Source organism: Bactrocera dorsalis, chromosome 3, assembly GCF_023373825.1.
Source record: "Bactrocera dorsalis isolate Fly_Bdor chromosome 3, ASM2337382v1, whole genome shotgun sequence".
NCBI classification, from domain to species: Eukaryota; Metazoa; Arthropoda; class Insecta; order Diptera; family Tephritidae; genus Bactrocera; species Bactrocera dorsalis.
The window spans coordinates 57,811,818-57,830,638 of NC_064305.1; the positions used below are offsets into that span (position 1 = coordinate 57,811,818).

Consider the following 18,821-nt stretch of genomic DNA (forward strand, 5'->3'; position numbering starts at 1 on the left):
ACATATAGTTGCCATTTAAACCGATCGAACTCAAGTTTTAGATTTAGACAAGACAAGATACTCTACGAAATTGTTCATATCGGACTACTATCACATATGTACAGCTGATATACAAATTCATCGATTAAAATCAAGTTCCTGTAAGAAAAACTTGAAGCTGTGAAGGGTATTAAAGCAACCGAAATATTTATTTATTATTCTTTTAAATGCAAACAAGATAAAAAACAATGTTCATTTAATACCAAGGATCCAGACACGTGGCTACGGCATACAATAAATATTATTCTAATAAACCAAACAGAAAAAAGCAAAAAGGCACCAGCTTTTCGTTGCCGTCCATAGCTTGCATTGTTCTGTGCAATATTTCGGGGGAATATTGTACTGTGTGAACTATCCTATCTTTTAAGTCGGATCAAAGTGTACACAGTGTACAAAATTTTTTTTTTAAATCAGTTTATCAGTTTATTGCGGGCAAAAACTATGATATGTAATTTTTACACATAAAGATAAATAATTTCATAAATATAAGATATATCTATATGAGCCAACACTATCAACACTAAAATAAGCTACACAGATCAGAATTTTTCAAGAGGACAGACATTTCTTATTAATATTACAGACACATTTCCCAACCGTTTTCTAATGTAAATGGCATTCGTGACCCTTTAGAATTAAACGTTAAATACGGTCTGCAATATTTCATTTCCTTCCAGAGTGGAGTGGGTTGGAGGTGAGGTGGACAAAGATACAAGAACAACTTTATATACCGTTTAAAGTGAATAACCAAGTGGAAACTGAAGTCTTTACAAAAATTTAAATACCAACATCGCCTTCCAACTACCAGACTAATGTACTGTCTTCCAAATGAAGTTCATAGCAATTAAATAAAGCCTTCTTGTTCTAACAAAGAGGTTTACAACAAGAAATATATTTACATGCACAGATCTCTAAGAGTTTCATTGAAGATAGTGTAATAATGTTCTGCTCTATGAGTGGACCCAACAGCCTATTTAACGATAAACCTGCACTGGGTTCCTGGCAATTACGAAGCAGATGAACTAGCCAGAATAGGCAACATCCTATGGTACAATTAAACTTCGATAAAGAGGGAATATACATATGTATATGCCTCTGGCTACTTATAGATATTCAATCTACAAACATGTTATATAGGCAGATATAGCTGAGTCTCTCGGAAACAAATCCTGACTTGCTCAACAAGCAGAAATATGTGGCATGAGATGAACTCTAATAGCGGTGTTTCCTTTTTAAATTGATGAGCTTTATCCGAAGCACAAGGTACTTCAGGGAAGGCAAAGTAAAGTGAGGTGATTTTACTCCAGGTGGTTTCAAAAGAAATCAGCTGAAGGCCTGAGCGTGTCGTAAGAAATCCACCCTAGCTACCTACCTATTATATTTCAATTCAATAATGGAGTCTAAATTTGTATCAAATATCGCAAGAAATGTCTCTTGACCTGAACGACTTCTTTCGTTATTTATATTTTTTAGTCACTGGCGATATGCATTTCGAAATATAAAATAGCTAGAGCCCCTTGACATCAAAAAAATATTAATGTTTCGAAGAAACACAAATGATCGAAGGAGTATATTACATCAAGAAAAAAGGTAACTTCGGTCGGTAAGGTATGTTGTAGAGGTCCGATCTAAACAATTCGTTCTGATGTTATGGCATTGCTTTTAAGAATTATCTTATATTTTCTAATAACCAAATAAAAAAGTTTTCCATACAAGGTCTTGATTCCGATCATTCATTTTTGTATAGCAGCTATATGCTATAGTGGTACGAATGAGCAGCGTATTGGTAAGAAACCGACGTGAAAAAATTGGTCGATATTTCCATTAGTTCACGTATATATACATAGAAGGACGAACAGACGAACTCGACTCGACTCAGCTCATCATATACTTTATAGGGTATCCGACGTTTCCTAGAAGGCTGTTACAAACTTCGTGAGAAACTTAAGATACCCTCTCTGAAGTTTAAAAAATAACGATTTAAGTAACTAATATGAATATTTACCTGGCTGCAGTAGTCTATATGCTTTTCGTTGAGCTTTAATTATCATCTTCAATAAAGTTAAAGGGATTTTTTTCATTAATAGCACAATCAATCAAAACTAAACTTTTTTTAGTACAATACCTTCACGAACAGTATAAATAATCCCACTAGAAGAACAAAGAGCACGACTAGATAATGATAAAGCCCAAACCAATTACAACAATGGAAGTCGGATTGTGTTTGCGTCGTTGTCGTATTGTTTAATAGATCGTTCACTGGCGTGGTGCTTTCGAAATTGTTCAACATCGCAAAACCGTTAAATAGGATTATGAGCAAAAAGATATATGAAGACTAAACAGTATATAAGTTTAGTTTTTAATTAAAAAATCTGGATGCGTTTTGGCTCTAAAATTAAACAAACTCTATTCGTTTCTGACTGCTTCTAGCTATTCGCCAACCGTTCGTTGTACACAAATTTCACAACTGTGATTTATTCCACGAAAACTCTACACGCTCAACGGTGTCGTAGTGTGTAGAAAATTATTTCAAATTAAATTCAATAATACTGTGAGTCAACTATTAGATATTAATTAAGCTCCTTCCTATATTGTTTTTGTTGCGTGAATTGTTTATCATTAAAATTTAAGGTAAAAGTACGAAGGAAGATAAGATACATAACATGCTTCGAATAGGCATTATTTACGAGGATGTATGTATAAGTAAAATATTCTGTTCGTACAACAAAAAAACAAGAAGGAAGAATGGTTTACTTCTGCTGAGCTAGAGCTGTAGCTAGAATACCATTTACAAATAAAGATGTTTCCATACAATAACTTAATATTGAACGGTCAGTTTGTATGCCATGATACAGTGAAATTCCTCATAACCGGACACCTACCGCCGCAATGTTCTTGACCGGCTAAGGGAGCTCTCCATAAATGGGGGCGTGACAAATAGCGGAATGCGAGAAATATAAGAAGTCTTTAGCTCTTAAGTTGTCTAGCGCACTTACTGACTGCTATATCATACTCACGCCCCAGCTATGATACTGCCTCACTGAAACAACAAGATTTTTTCCAAAAGTAACACAGACTCTTAAGACCATTGACCCCTCATTTAACATTGGACTCGTACAAGAATCGTTTGCTTAATATCACTGGTCTATTTGAAATACCATTCCATGTTGTATTGCCAACCAGAACCTCTGTCATCGGCGTTCACCTTTTCAAACCGACACAAACAGTTCACCCACCCGTTTATTTTCTTCTTCATATATGATATGCGTAAACAAATGAGATTTCCTTAAATATTAAAATAAATTGTACACATACATACCTTCATACTTCAATTGCCGCAATAAAATTAAATTTCGAAATGATAAGGAGAGTATCTGCAAACAAAAACAAAGATTCATTAAAGAATTAAAAGAGTCATATCGGTGTGTACATCTGCATGTTGTACATACATATGTTAAATATTTATGATTATTTTTGTATTTTATTATATATTTAAAATTATATTTAATTTTCTTCAATTTGAACTAGGAGATGTTTAAATTGTAATAATATAATATGAAAATTGTGGGTGATAATTTCTTGTCAGTTATGGAGGTGGATATGTCCTAGACGATCTTTGAACCTTTTTTTTTCATTTTATGATCATGCAACGAAATTTTTCGAATCTTCACGATGCCTTCTGGCGTCATTGCCTATTGTGTCCTGCCCTAATGGAGTGCATCTTACAGTGCGATGGATGTGAAAAACATAAAATTATTATTTATGTTACTGATTTTTATTTTGAGGTTTTTTGTTCAATTACTTGACACATCTGTATTAAGAGATCTAACTTCAAATACATATGTACATTTGAAATCTAAGCAATTGATATAGATACTTATATATGTAGTTATATATATTGGGTTGTCAAAAAAGTCTTGCGGTATTTTTATTGAATTTTTTTTTTATTGAAATTGAAATAAAATTTTGATGACTCATACCCAGCTCTTGACCGATGCTACGGCTGCTACTATACCGGTCTCTTTCGACCAATTCAGCGATTTTATCGCAATTTTCGACGACAGGCCTTCCGGAGCGTGGCGCATCTTCGACCACCTCTACACCAGAACGAAAACGTTGAAACCATCGTTGTGCGGTGGATATGGAATCTGTATCTGGTGCAGAATCTGAACATTTTTTATTGGCGGATTGAGATGCATTTTTGCCTTTATCGTAGTAGTACTGTATAATATGCCGTAATTTCTCTTTATTTTGCTCCATGTTTGCGACGCTATAACTCACGAACGACTTAAAAGAAACGACAATCAACGACAAACACGTATTAGCGCGTGAAATGGGCTTTCCAAAAAGTATAGCATGACCCGATGCGACGAATAAAACTAGAACTACGCGCTTTCTTTGACCTTCTTCAGTCTGGAAAGACGTACAAACAAATTTCGTATCAGGTCCCGAAAAACTTCAATAGAAATATACCGCAGAATTGCTACCATCTTCCGAGGAGACCCAAAAAAGAGTTCCACTGACATTCTACATAAAATTCAAGACGAATATAATGTCCAAACACCCAAGAAAACAATTGCCCGGCGTTTAGTCGAATTTGGATTTCACGGCAGGGCAGCACGCAGGGAACCACTTCTGATTAAAATTCGTAGTAAACAACGCGTAGACTTTTCCAACGTTTATTAATCTTGGACAACAAATAAATGGAAGTGTGTTGTTTGGAGTTGTTCTATCAAGAATTTGATCCTCGCTATTCTTCACGCGTAGTGAAGCATAGTGGAGGATCAATCATGGTGTGGGAATTTTTTTCCTGGAATGGTGTAAGTCCGCTCTATATGATTGATGGAATTTTAAATAAGGAGAAATATGTTGACATCTAGGACTAGAGACAATTTGCGTGTTAAATGGAAATTCTAACAAAATAACAATCCAAAGCACACGGCAAAGTCAACACCAAAGTTGTTTGTTGAAAATTCCATGAATGTTTTGGGGTGGCCTAAAGAGAACACATCTGGTTGATGATGTGAAGTAGTATTAAAGTAAAAGGGTTAAGAAACAAAATACTAACTGAAAGTAAGCAATATTTTTTAATAGCAGTATTTTTTGCTAATAAAAAATTTTCGTTTCTAATTAGTTGTCGCACTCAAATCGTTTACTCCACAAAATTTTGTTAAAATAATCAAAAAAAAAATTATTTTTAATTAAAATTTTTACTATTAGAGTTTAAGTTTAACGTATGTTTCAATAAAATGAGTGAAAAAACTGTAAAAACAACTTATTTATTCGAAAATAATTTCATTTGCTTCAAAATAAGTCGCGTTTCTAATTAGCTGTCAACTGCTGTATACTTATAAATAATCATGATGACAAGACGAGTTAAATCCGGTTGATTGTCTGTCCGGCGACCTTTGGTAAATTTAAGATACATTGATGAAACCAGGTACCACTATTCCTTGGCAAAAAGGTAGGGATGAGTTCGTAGAAGAGCGTAACCGGACCAATCCCACGAACAAAAAACGCCATTATTCGAGAACGTACAAAGTGCCACATCTAAGTCGTAAATTAAGATAGAGAACTCAAATTTGGCACAACGAATCACACTAAAGAGATATATTTGTGTTTTGAAAATCTTTAAAAAGTGGATTTGGTACCGCGCCCTAATAAGTTTAATGTACATATATATCTTCCAAACCAATAAAGCTATACGAACCAACTACAACTCTTACGACAGCATGAAAATGGCTGAAGTCTGATGATAACCTCACCCACTCCACATATAACGGTACTGTTAAAAGCTACTAAAAGCACGATAAATCTATAACTACTATATACCACTCTTTTTTAACGGATTTTGACTTATTTCAAAATGTTATTGTTCAAATATAGTATCAGGTATTAGAAGTGCCAGTTATATAAACTTTTTTAAAGTTTAAAAAAGTTTGTTTTTAGGCAAAACTATTTGATAACATCTTTGATATAAATTCTCATCAATTGCTTGTAAGAAAATATAATATAATTAGTATATTAAGCTTTAAAAAAAAATAGCATAAACATATTTAAGAAATAATGATAACCAAGCAATTTGGACCAACTTCGTCATCAAACATATGAGTTGTTGAACCTTTGTCTTTTATAAACATTGTAAAGTAGCTTTACTTGCAAACCAATAACTTGAGATCATTGAATGAAATGGCATGGAACTTGAACAATATTCCTGTTAAGCTTAGTACTTTACAAAATGAACAGCAATTTACTGTTTGTAGCAAGATCTCTCTGTGTTGACAATAACTTTTCAATCCATGTAGCACAAGATACAAATATTTTCGGTAGCATAAGTTTATACATAGCTAAAGAACAACTGATCGAAAACAGCTAATTTAAATAATGAAGATGATTAAACTTGAAGTAAATAATACAAACTAAGTTATGCCAGAAGTAATTATTTGGAATTAAAGCAAATATTAATAATAATTATAATGTGATACAATCAAATTTTCATTAAAAATATGGAATGAACATATTTAAGCTGTTTTGTTCTTTGCGAGATGAACTGAGTTTTGGACATTTAAAAAATTTATTAAGAGAAAACTTGAGCTTTTTATAGGTTTTCTGAACATTTATATAATAAATATTTAAGAAATCTTAGTCGGAAAGTTTTTTTTTTAGTACTTATATTTTATTCTTCTTTTAAACACTTTCATTTTAATATTTTTCGTTGTGATCTTTGGGTAAGACACCTGCAATAACTACCAATATGTAATTTTTGAGTGAATTTAAACGGGTTTTCTCGTCTTGCATCATTTGACTAACGGTACCTTAGCCTAGTAGTAGCAATACAGATGGAAGCTTTACAGTTAGTTTTTTTATGCCCTTGGTTATTGCAGTCTTGTCTCTATCGTTCCCTAGAATATGTAGAGTATACTATCAAAACTTTATTTCTTTCACTTAAATTTATATAAATGTATGTTCATACATACATACATACATATTACTCACCCGAATGATGAACAGTATGAATACTATTATCACTAAAGATATGGTGCAAATATTGAGATCTTCCATGCTCATCCAAACTACATATACATATACTAAATGGTGCAGTCTTCGTACTTCTTAAGTAAACAGAATTAAATACTGATTTGTACTTTTTATTGTGTGTTATTATTGTTACTGTTATCTGTTGTTTACTAAAAAGTAATTGAGAATAAAGAGAATACCATATTTATTGTAAAATCATTTAGTATTTACTTCTTGAAATCCACATACATATATGTACATAGATATGTATGTAGATATGTAAAAACATACGAACAGTGTCAATGCAGCAACACGCAAAAGTACATAGCAGATTATAAATAATTTATTTTCACAATCTATCAATGTGAAATACTTTTTATCACTTTCCGAAGTGTGAAGATTTGCTTACTTCTTTCGCACAAATATCACTCAAATTATCTACATTTGTTATAAACAATCGTACATATGTACATACGTATACTAAATGTTGGTTGATTGTTTTTGCCACTATCTGCCACTTGCATTTGCGATTGTTTATATGTAGATCACAGACATGTGTAAAATGAATTCTTAATTTATTTTATATTTTAAATATTCACATTTTCATAATCACAAATGCATTGTTATTAAAATAATTAACATTTTAACTGAAAAAAATTACGAGCATTCAAACGAACGTATAAAAAATACCGATTTATTTCGTTATTAAGCGGTATTTCTATAAAAATAACATTACTTCACTGCGGTTGCAACAGCAATGAGCTTGTATATTTATGATTTGAGCTGATTTAAAAGAAAAGTTAAATCTAGTGTGATTTTTACTCGTCTTATAAGAGTGCTGAAGTACATTAGGGTGTGCGACTGGTTTACGTATCATGTATTTTTTTTGCTTGGCACCTGGGAGTAGATTTTTGTCGTTATCGCCGATAATACTCGTACACTGGCAGCCAACGCCTAAAAGAAAAATAATGAAACATCTTTAGTTAATTCATATTGAACTACATTGTATGTAAATTAAGATTGAAACTTGTATACACACTTGTCACTTGTCCAATTTAAGACAGTTACTTTCCTTTCCGGAAAATATAAGAATCTGGTGCTATTAACAAACTTTACTAAGAGCCGGAAATTGTCCTCCCTAATACACATACATACATACAAATGATAAAAATAATCATCGTTGTGCGTAGAAATAACGTAAGTATGTACTATTCCCGCAATCGGGCTTATCGGCAGCTGAGTTATCTATGTACATTTCAAAACAAACGCGTTTGCTCAATATCGACGCACAAATCTGCAAAACTAGATCACTTGCCCGTTGCTATATAGTACATAAATGCATTATTTATATATACACTAGCTGACCCGGCGAACTTCGCCCCGCCCAATTTTTATTTTTTTTGGAAGTCATAGACTCGTATAACTTTACCACAAATAATATAAACTTCAAACAACGCATTTTCATTTAATGTTTTTAATGTTTGTAGCGCCATCTACTGTAACATAGCGCACTCAATACCGCTGTTAGCGCCACCAACTGGTGGATAGCTCTTTGCTAATAATAAACAAATAATTTGCAATAAATAAATAATGCGACTATAAGGAGAATTATAAACTATCCTATCTTTCAAGTTGCACACAGTGTTAAAAATTTCATTAAAATCGGTTCAGTAGTTTAGGAGTCCATCGCAAACAAACAATGTGACACGTGATTTTTATATATTAAGATATTACAGCGGCATCTTGAAAGTGTAGTTTACAAGTTGTATGTACTATGTATTAGATACAAAAGATTACGCTAAGGATATGCAAAAAAAACTTACCATAGCTTCTCATTTCAATGGACACAATTTTGTTCATCTAACGGTTATTTGCAAAAGTACAAAAGCGCGCCTACGGTTCCCCTAAGTTTTACTTCGAGCAAAATATCGCTATTCTCGTTATTGATAAATCAGATGTTGAGGAGATTGCAGTTACTCTGTAATAAAACAATAGAAAAATCGTTGAGGTTTAATGTTACTACAATTATCAGTGTTAACTCGCATTTTTAATTAAAGAAGAGTAATTGGGAATGATAATGTCGTGCTTAAAATCGATTGCGAAGCTAGTATTAACGTTATATTCGATCACTTGAATTATCCGTACTCACAGCGATCTATGCAACCAAAATAAGATATTTTTATATTTGTTCAATAACTGTCAGTAGGTACACATCCAAAAGTTGTGGTTACAACAACACAACATCATAATTAATACAATATAATAAAAATATGTGTGTTTGCCCCAAAAAATATTTGCTGCACCCGAACAGACCTACACAGTAACAGCTGTTATTCTTTGGCGCCACTTTGAATCAAATGAGCGATCTGTTGTTAAAAGTCCACTTTCGATTCATTTATTTAGAAGTTGAAACAATTTACTTGTTATTCTTAATGCAATAGCAAAAAGGTGAAATGGCTTATGAAGTAAATGAGAGTTTACGGATTGTATTTCAGGTATAAATTTGTAAAATGAAGTGTATTTGTAAATTAAGTGTACAATATGAGACATTTTATTTATACATAAGTAATTTATAGGCTATAACAGAGAGATGCAGTAGACCAGTTCTCTTGGACAGGTTTGAGCTGAAAATGTTGTTTAAAAGCTTAAGTCCACTGGAGCAGGTACAAATATGTTTACCTTCTTACAACTACAAAAATTCTAAAAAAAAACTTCTGTTCTAGTTGCTAGCCGCAAGGCATTTCTGCAAATTGCCATGGAATATAGGAAGTTTGCGAGTTTTGGCTGTTCTACAATCGGCGAATGTGCTTACTGCAAGTAATTATATATTAAGGTTGGTCAGAGTAATCGAAATTCATTGTAGATTCGTTAAATATAATACTTACATTTGCAGCCTGGAGAACGATGAGGAAATACAGTTGATTCTGAATGATTTTCTCGAAGCAGAATTTGAATTATTAAAAGAATTGTATACCGTGGCGCATTATGGTAATATTTTGTGTTATTATTTATAGTGACAGTTATTAATTTACTTTATGAATATTAGATAGCAGCAATGCAATAAGGCTAAATGACGCACTTGATGAGTGTCTTTCCAGGCTGTATGCAGATTTAATAGAAAACCCGCAACTAAACGATTTAACTTACATAGACGGCATTACGAAAAACATGCCAAGTAAATTTTTTCATATTTTGTTTGTAATGATTCGTTTTAAGGCGTAAATCCTTTATATTTTTAAATTTAGCTGATTTTATAGTAAGTTTGATGCAGAGGCACATTGGTACTGTTTTGGATTTACATAAGAGCAATGCCAAAGCAGCTTTTGGTAATTTTTCAAACTGGATCAATGAGGGCGTAGATGAAATTCAATTCACTAAGGGATTGTATGAAAAAGTATGTATCTTCGAAAATTACTCAAATAAGCGATTTAGTAATGATTTTGCAATTTCAGTTACTTCGGCATTCTGAGCAGGAAGCGATCTCGTACCTTTTTAAGTTGTCTTCTCTGGAGCACTTCAGTCAATGGAAATTTTATTTGATTCTTTTACAAACAATTTCAAGTAAATGTAGCGAGGAAAATTCGGCATTCATACGAAGTTAGTTCATTTTTTCTTTTAAATAGAAAACATAGGAGGAAATTTAAATTTTTGTATGTATTTCATAGAATACTTAAGAACAAGACTAAGTCAAATAGTGGTACTTCCCAAACTCGAGTGTATGCTTCATTTGCTACTTACGGTACGAGCCGCAACCGCAGTCACGATGGATATTGATAAAAATATAACGGCATATGCTGATTGGTACAAGCGAAATATTGCTGATATGAAATTCATTTTAAAAGTAGAGGAATTCAAAATTGTAATTGATCTTTTGGAACAATGCATACCTTATGAATCACTGGAGGATTATTTAGATGTAATTTATTTTTAATTACATTATTTTTGATTTTGTAACTTTATATTTTACAATTAACTTTCAGATCCACGCTACTTTCTCCATATCTCCACCTATACATTGTGGCAAAATAGTACAAAGTTACAAAAGTAAATGCAAAGCGCATTTGGCCAAAATAAAGTTAAAGGCTAAACAGAGCAATGAACCCGAAGAAAGCATAGCCATAGATGATTGAACTTGAATAAACTTAATTTTTTAAATGCAACTACATATTTATTATATCACTTCATATCACCTGTTTTATTACACCTTAAGCGTACCTCTTATTATGTAGACATAACTATATGCTTAACTCTACCGAAATCCTTCGTTTATAATTTTTGTGCCCGATTTCCACCAGCTATAGGTTTATTTCTTTCATCCCATAGCGTCACGCCATCGCAAGCACAAATCTTTTTGAAATTTTCCATAATTCCTGCTGAACGTGCAATTATACCGCAAGCAATGCTATAAAATATCAGATTTTTTTTTATTTACCTCAGAAACCAATGGTAATAACAAATTCTTACCGTTCACCAGCGTTGCCATCAATGCGGCTCTGTTCATTGCCACCTCTCCCCAAATCGTCAGCATTCGCTGTTATCGCCACTGAGCGCCCAATAATATCCCACACAGCTAATACAGGGTCGACAAAACGAAAGGTAGCACGACCACTTTCATCAGCGCGTATATTGCCCAAATCACCCGCATGCCGTGAATCAGGTGCATTTTCCGGACTGCCGTGTGGTGAGCCGCGTGGATTGTAATGTTCTCCGATGGAAGCACAACCACTTGATACGTCCCCGGACTCGTGAACATGCAAACCATGTAATCCAGGCGTCAAACCGTCTACAACACCATCCACCACCACGCCTGGATTATCTTTTGTTAACGCACAAAAACGCAAAATTCCTTGTATCGGTGTACGGTCAACGTCACTGCCGGTAGTATTTATAATCGCAACCGCAGACTGTCCACCAAATCCAACTAATACAGCCTTTCGTCCAGTGCTCTCGATTTTATCCTTAATAACATACCACGGTTCTTTTGTTTCTATTGTAACTCGTCCTTCGGAGGAATCAATGTCAACTTTACTAGTACCTTGAAGGGCATTGCGTACTCTTTCAGCACAATGCTCTCCTCGCATTTGTACGGAAAATTCAACCTGTCATTAGAAATGTGTAATAATTTAATGAAGTATGATGGCGAGAGATAAGTCTTACTTTGATATCTCCCATTTCTTCAGCTACTATAGAATGATAACATATGTATTACTTTAGTACGTGCTCGAAATTTCTATTTGGAATTGAAAATTGCCGAAATAAATGATATTCCAATATATTCAACAGCTGATGATTATTTTGACATTTCTTACCTGTGCTGTAGCATTGCCAAATGGAGTTTAAGCTGGACAATAATTATTCTTAAAAAAAAAATAAAAACACAGCTGCACAGTTAATAATGTGACAATTTGCGATGTCGAAACATTGTTTTATTATGGAGTACATATGTATGTATTGTTACGAATTTACTCTTGCTAGTTTACTTTGTTAGGTTCGTATCTCTGGATTGACAAATAAAATCAACACTGTTTAATTTAATTCAACAACTCTTTATTTCACAACTCGTCTACACTATAGCAGTTTACTCTTAGCACTGATTGATTACGTTGGCGCTGCCACGGCTTATATAGCCACGCACTTCTCGCTGATGCCGACGTGTCCTTCTAGAATATCGCGTCTGGAAATTACCAGAACATACGGCTATACGGCGCCAGACGCAAGCAGACAGTGCGGCGCCAGATGTCTATTGTTTCGACAAGCAGACAGCCGTGGCGCCAGATGTCTACAACAAGACAAATGCTATTCCATATACCTACAGCTATTGTTCATAATCAGGGATGCATATAGTAATACAAATACAACTTAATACTACTTTTGTAACACTGCCCTCCACTAAAGCCTAATCGTCCCGATTAGGCACAAATCCTCTTGAACCAAATGGGGCGAGCCTCTCCAAATGTACTACTTTCATTTTACATCGTGCTTTTCCATTTCTTTGTATGCGGTATACCACGTCATTAAGTCGTTTCATCACCATATAGGGTCCTTCCCAGGCTGTCTGCAGTTTCGGGGACAAGCCTTTCTTTCGAAGTGGGTTGTACAACAGGACCAGATCACCTTCTTCAAAACCTTTTGAATTTGCCGCTTGATCGAACCGGTCCTTCATCTTATTGCTCATCAGATGCGTATGCTGTCTTACCATTAGATGCAATTCATTCATTTCTTCCTTTAAGGCAGAACAATAATCTCCATCATTTCTTACAGCTGTAGGATTCGTTCCAAACTTAAGATCAGCAGGGAGTCGCAGATCAGATCCGAAAATAATCTTTGCTGGCGTGTAACCAGTTGTCTCGTGCTTCGCTGAACGATACGCCAGCAGGAACATCTGGATGCACTTGTCCCAATTCCGTTGATCTTTATCAACGATTTTCCGCATATGTTCTTCGAGCGTTCGGTTGAATCTCTCCACCATTCCATCTGATTGTGGATGTAACGCTGTTGTCCGTGTCTTGTGGATGCCCAATAATGTACAGACTTCTTGAAAATGGAAGATTCGAAATTCCTGCCTTGATCTGAGTGCAATTCGATGGGTACTCCGAACCTTGTTATCCAATTTTCTACAAACGCTTCGGCTACTGTCTTCGCTTCTTGGTTTGGTAAGGCATATACTTCTGGCCATTTACTGAAATAGTCCATGACAACCAGTAGATATTTGTTTCCGGCCGTACTGGTTGGGAACGGACCTGCAACATCCATTGCGACTCGTTCAAATGGTGATCCCACGTTGTACTGTTGTAGCCCACCGCGACTTTTGGCTTTAGGACCTTTAGCTGCCATGCACTCTACGCAATTACTTATCCATTCTGCTATGGAATCTCGACAACCGATCCAGTAGAACCGTTGTTTAATCTTCTCTATAGTTTTTGTAATTCCAAGGTGCCCTCCACTAGGTCCATTGTGATATTCCTTCAACACTTTCGGGATCATGGACTTCGGTACTATGATCAGCAGACGAGACTGTTTGCCATCTTCGCTTTCCCAGGTACGATGAAGGTATCCATTAACGAGGTTTATGCTGTTCCATTGGGCCCAATATGCTTTTGCAGTTGGACTCTCGCTACTTATTTGTTCCTTTGGTGGTCGTACCCCATTTTCTTTGGCCATTACCAGCTTTGCAAGATCAGGGTCCTCCAGCTGATTGATTCTGATGCGGTGAGGAGTCCAATCATCTTCAGGTTCTATATTCAGTAATCGCACGTCGATTATACCTTCTTTTCCTTCTGATTTGGAGCAATGTTTACATTCCAGTGGACAAGGGCGACGTGATAATGCATCCGCATTTTTGTGGTGAATCCCCTTTCGATGTTCCGTTTCGAAGTCATAATTCTGTAATCTTTCGATCCATCGTGCAATTTGGCCTTCCGGATTCCTAAACTGTAATAACCATTTTAATGCTGCATGATCAGTCCTCAGCAAGAATCGTTGTCCATACAAATACTTGTGGAAATGTTTTACACATTCCACCACAGCTAGTAGTTCTTTTCGCGTCACACAGTAGTTTTTCTCTGGTTTCCCGAGCACTCTGCTGTAATACCCAATTACTCTTTCTTGCCCGTCGATGAGCTGAGACAGGACACCTCCAATTCCATAAGCGCTCGCATCTGTATCTAGAATGAATTTCTTTCCAGGTATTGGATAAGCTAACATCGGCGCCGTACAAAGTAGTTCTTTAAGCTGCTCAAACGCTTTTTCTTGTTCCAACTGCCATACAAACGGGCGATTCTTCTTTGTTAAATCATGTAAACTTCTAGCCACGTTCGCAAATCCAGGTACAAAACGGCGGTAATACGTGCATAAGCCGAGGAAGCTGCGGAGTTCATGTATGTTGGTGGGTTGAGGCCAATCTTTAACTGCTTTTATTTTTCCCTCCTCGGTGTGAATCCCCTCAGTTGACACTTTATGTCCGAGATATGTGACCTGCTTCTTCCATAATGAACACTTTTTGGGATTCAAGCGTAATCCGGCTGATGCTATTCGCTGAAAGACTTCCTCTAGATTTTTCAGATGATCATCAAAACTTTTTCCCATGATGATAATGTCATCAAGATACACCAAACATGTCTTCCAGTTGAGTCCTTTTAACACATGTTCCATCAGTCGCTCGAACGTTGCAGGCGCATTACATAACCCAAATGGCATCACAGAGAATTCCCATAACCCGTCGCCCATACTGAAAGCGGTCTTTTCACGGTCACATTCATCAATCTCGACTTGCCAATATCCACTTTGTAGATCTAATGTAGAAAACCATTTCGCTCCAGACAAGGTGTCTAATGTATCGTCGATTCTTGGTAGAGGATAACTGTCTTTCTTTGTGACATCATTCAACTTCCTATAATCTATGCAGAAACGGGTGCTACCATCTTTCTTTTTAACTAAGACGATAGGTGAGCTCCATGGACTTATTGAAGGTTCGATTACACCGTTTTTGTGCATGTCTTCAATAATTTTGTTAGCATCCTCACGTTTTGCTAGTGGAACCCTACGCGGAGCTTGTCGGATTGGTTTAGCGTCTCCAGTATTTATGCGATGTTTGACAATGCCGGTTCTTCCTGTGTTTCCTTCGTTTGCAAATATGGATGCGTATTTTTCTAATAGTTTTTCTGCTTTTAATTTTTCATTTCCATGCAGTTCGTTCAGCAAATTATTTAGGAGTGTAGGACTTATCTGCTGTGGCTCAATAGTAGGCTTCTGTTGTGACCGTTCGCATCGTGCTATTGCACTTATATTCTGGCACTGTCCAATTACTGCTCCTTTCTTCAGACTTATAGGCGTGTTGAATTCATTCACTACTCTGACCGGAATGGCGGCGTTTTCTCTAGTTTTCACAAGCGTTCTTCCTACCAATATGGGTGTATCAATTTTTGTTGGTTCCACAATCTACAACTCTTCAGTCCCACCTCCTCCATTCACTTTAGCCCATACAATCGCCTCAGATTTTGGTGGAATACTCTGATTATCATCAACAATCACCCTCTTACTTTCAACGTTGGTCACATATCCGGTGTTTATAGGCATTTTCATGTTCTGGCAAAACAGCATTTGCTTGTTTAAATCCAAAGTAACCCCGTGATCAATCATGAAATCTACTCCCATTATAATTTCATCCGTGATTTCTGCTACGATGAAGGTGTGATTAACTTCCAGGGTACCAATCATCACTTCGCAAAACACTTTTCCCGCGACAGCTGCTTCCTCCCCGGTGGCCGTTCGAAGCTTGTAACCGACTAATGGTTCAACCGTTCCTCTTACCACATCCGGTCGGATGATTGAATGTGTGGCACCAGTATCCAAAGTAAGCGTTGACAGTCGTCCATTTACGATGCCGTTGATAGTAAGATTGTTGTCATGGCGACCTATTTGCGATATCGAGATGGCGGGGCAAATAGTTGTGGGAACCAGCTCACGCCCCTTTGAACTGTTCCGTTTTAGTTTAACGACTTGTGAGATGTGGATGCTCCGTCCTCGTTATCTGTTGGTTGTTTCCGTTTTGATGGGTTTACTTTTATATTGCAATTCCGGGCAAAGTGACCCGCTTTTCCACAGTTGAAACATCTTCCTGTTGTATTTACTCGCGGTGCAGCAATTGCCTTCAGAGTCTTCAACATTTCTTCCATCAGCGCCGGTTGTTCCATTTCAACCCTTTGTACTTTGTGTGCTGGTTTACTTAGTAGGGAAGCTGTTTCCTGTGTGAGGGCGTGCGAAACCGTTTCAGCAAACGTTCTTTTTGGCAAGGCATATGTGGCGCGTTTGGTGTCCACATCACGAATTCCATTTATGAAACATTGAATTTTTACCCTCTCAATGTAATCCGCAGGTGCATCTGCATTTGCCAAATGAGCCAGTCGTTCTATTTCAGTTGCGAACTCTTGCAATGATTCGTTCATCTTCTGACCCCTATTTTGCAGTTCGATCTGGTATATTTGTTTCCGGTGCTCACTACCATATCGTTTTTCTATCGCACTCATCAATGCCTCATAGTTGTCCCGTTCACAGTCTGGAATAGTCTGAAGGATTTCTGCCGCAGGTCCTTTCAATGATACAAACAAGGACGCCACTTTGTCCACTGCATTCCAGTTATTGGCCATTGCTGTCTTTTCAAACTGAAGTTTGAAAATTTGAAATGGAATACTTCCATCGAATGTGGGTGCCTTCAGTCTTGGATTATTTGTTGATGGTGCAGGGCCATGCAGTTGCAGTTCTCGCATACGATTACTCAGTTGAAGAAATTCTGATCTTAAATTTTCTTCGTCATTTTTTATTGTGCTTAATTCGTCTTCAAATTTTGAAAATTTCTCTTGCACTTGTGTATTATTTTCTGTAATCTGTTGTACCAAACGCTTTTCTAACTGCGTATTATTTTCAGTCATTTGTTGTGTAAGGCGAGACTCTAACTGTGATGTATTTTCAGCTATTTGCGTTATTTGCTGTGCCAGACGATTTTCTGTTTGCACTGCATTTTCTGTTATTTGTGATATATTTTCGGCTATTTGCTGTGCCAGACGATTTTCTGTTTGCACTGCTTTTTCTGCATTTTCAGCTATTTGCTGTGCCAGACGATTTCCTGTTTGCACTGCATTTTCTGTATTTTCAGCTATTTTCTGTATAGCCACTAACAGCATGTTCATGTCCACACTCGATGATGTTCGTTGTTCTTCTACTTTTTCTTCTACCTTTGTAGAAGTTTCTGGCCCATCAAATTCGAACTCGTCCACATTAATTCCATCCGCTTCCATTGCTTTACGTAATCGTGCCTGCAGATCCGCCTTTTGCCCACTTATCGGCAAATTACGCTCCTCCAGTTCCTTTTTTAATTGCTGAATTCTCAATTCTCCGAATTTAACCATCTTGAATTTGGATTATTTGACAATCCCACTTCTGACACCAATTGTTACGAATTTACTCTTGCTAGTTTACTTTGTTAGGTTCGTATCTCTGGATTGACAAATAAAATCAACACTGTTTAATTTAATTCAACAACTCTTTATTTCACAACTCGTCTACACTATAGCAGTTTACTCTTAGCACTGATTGATTACGTTGGCGCTGCCACGGCTTATATAGCCACGCACTTCTCGCTGATGCCGACGTGTCCTTCTAGAATATCGCGTCTGGAAATTACCAGAACATACGGCTATACGGCGCCAGACGCAAGCAGACAGTCGCGGCGCCAGACTCAGCAATTGTTTAACTAGACAAGCAGACAGTGCGGCGCCAGATGTCTATTGTATCGACAAGCAGACAGTCGTGGCGCCAGATGTCTACAACAAGACAAATGCTATTCCATATACCTACAGCTATTGTTCATAATCAGGGATGCATATAGTAATACAAATACAACTTAATACTACTTTTGTAACAGTATATACTTAATAAGATCTTATTAACTTATAATTAAGGTTGCGAAATTTAAAAAATTAGATTTGAACATTTGAATCCCAATATCGGAATTAAAAAATGAATATTTAATTTTTAATCTAAAATATTTTTGAATTTGATTATTGAAGAGAACAATAACCACAGTGCATAATGCAATTATTACTTATAGATTCATGGAAGCGTGAAAAAAATAAGTATATTCGAAGCGCTAAACGATGTTTTTTTAAGAATTATTTATTGAAGCAGAAATAAAATGCTATTATAATTAAATGTTTTAAACAAGAACATGATAAAGATAAAAGTTTGTCAATATGTTTTAAAAATTATTT

The 18,821-nt window shown here is 35.9% G+C and overlaps 2 protein-coding genes and 1 long non-coding RNA gene across 4 annotated transcripts; 1 reads left to right on the plus strand and 2 right to left on the minus strand.

Annotated features, from left to right (window-relative positions):
* Positions 1-6,662: 6,662 nt before the first annotated feature.
* Positions 6,663-8,641, minus strand: LOC125777816 (uncharacterized). The gene is made up of 3 exons (XR_007422411.1): positions 7,344-8,641; positions 7,036-7,226; positions 6,663-6,941 (listed from the first exon to the last, which is right to left on the minus strand). It is a non-coding gene; the product is annotated as an uncharacterized LOC125777816 (long non-coding RNA).
* A 586-nt stretch (positions 8,642-9,227) lies between these two features.
* LOC105231974 (uncharacterized) lies at positions 9,228-11,240 on the plus strand. Of its 2 annotated transcripts, none has more exons than XM_011213509.4 (9): positions 9,228-9,551; positions 9,633-9,719; positions 9,780-9,889; positions 9,950-10,044; positions 10,103-10,231; positions 10,302-10,450; positions 10,509-10,653; positions 10,722-10,972; positions 11,037-11,240. In XM_011213509.4, the coding sequence occupies exons 1-9, from the start codon at positions 9,510-9,512 to the stop codon at positions 11,184-11,186; spliced, it is 1,158 nt and encodes a 385-aa protein (XP_011211811.2). In that variant the 5' UTR covers positions 9,228-9,509; the 3' UTR covers positions 11,187-11,240. The 2 variants fall into 2 exon arrangements, with proteins under 2 accessions (XP_011211811.2, XP_011211820.2); XM_011213518.4 differs by having other exon boundaries at positions 9,230-9,551; positions 9,623-9,719.
* On the minus strand, positions 11,211-12,243 carry LOC105231964 (copper chaperone for superoxide dismutase). Its single transcript, NM_001304974.1, is given in 3 exon segments — positions 11,211-11,458; positions 11,521-12,155; positions 12,214-12,243. Coding segments are annotated over 3 exon segments (786 nt in total). The 5' UTR covers positions 12,229-12,243; the 3' UTR covers positions 11,211-11,322.
* Positions 12,244-18,821: the final 6,578 nt, after the last annotated feature.

Coding starts and splice junctions, on each gene's coding strand:
- LOC105231974 (XM_011213509.4), top strand. CDS start 9,510: ATGGCTTATGAAGTAAATGAGAGTTTACGGATTGTATTTCAG. Junction 10,232..10,301: donor CATTACGAAAAACATGCCAA/GTAAATTTTTTC, acceptor TTTTAAATTTAG/CTGATTTTATAGTAAGTTTG. Junction 10,654..10,721: donor AAATTCGGCATTCATACGAA/GTTAGTTCATTT, acceptor TGTATTTCATAG/AATACTTAAGAACAAGACTA.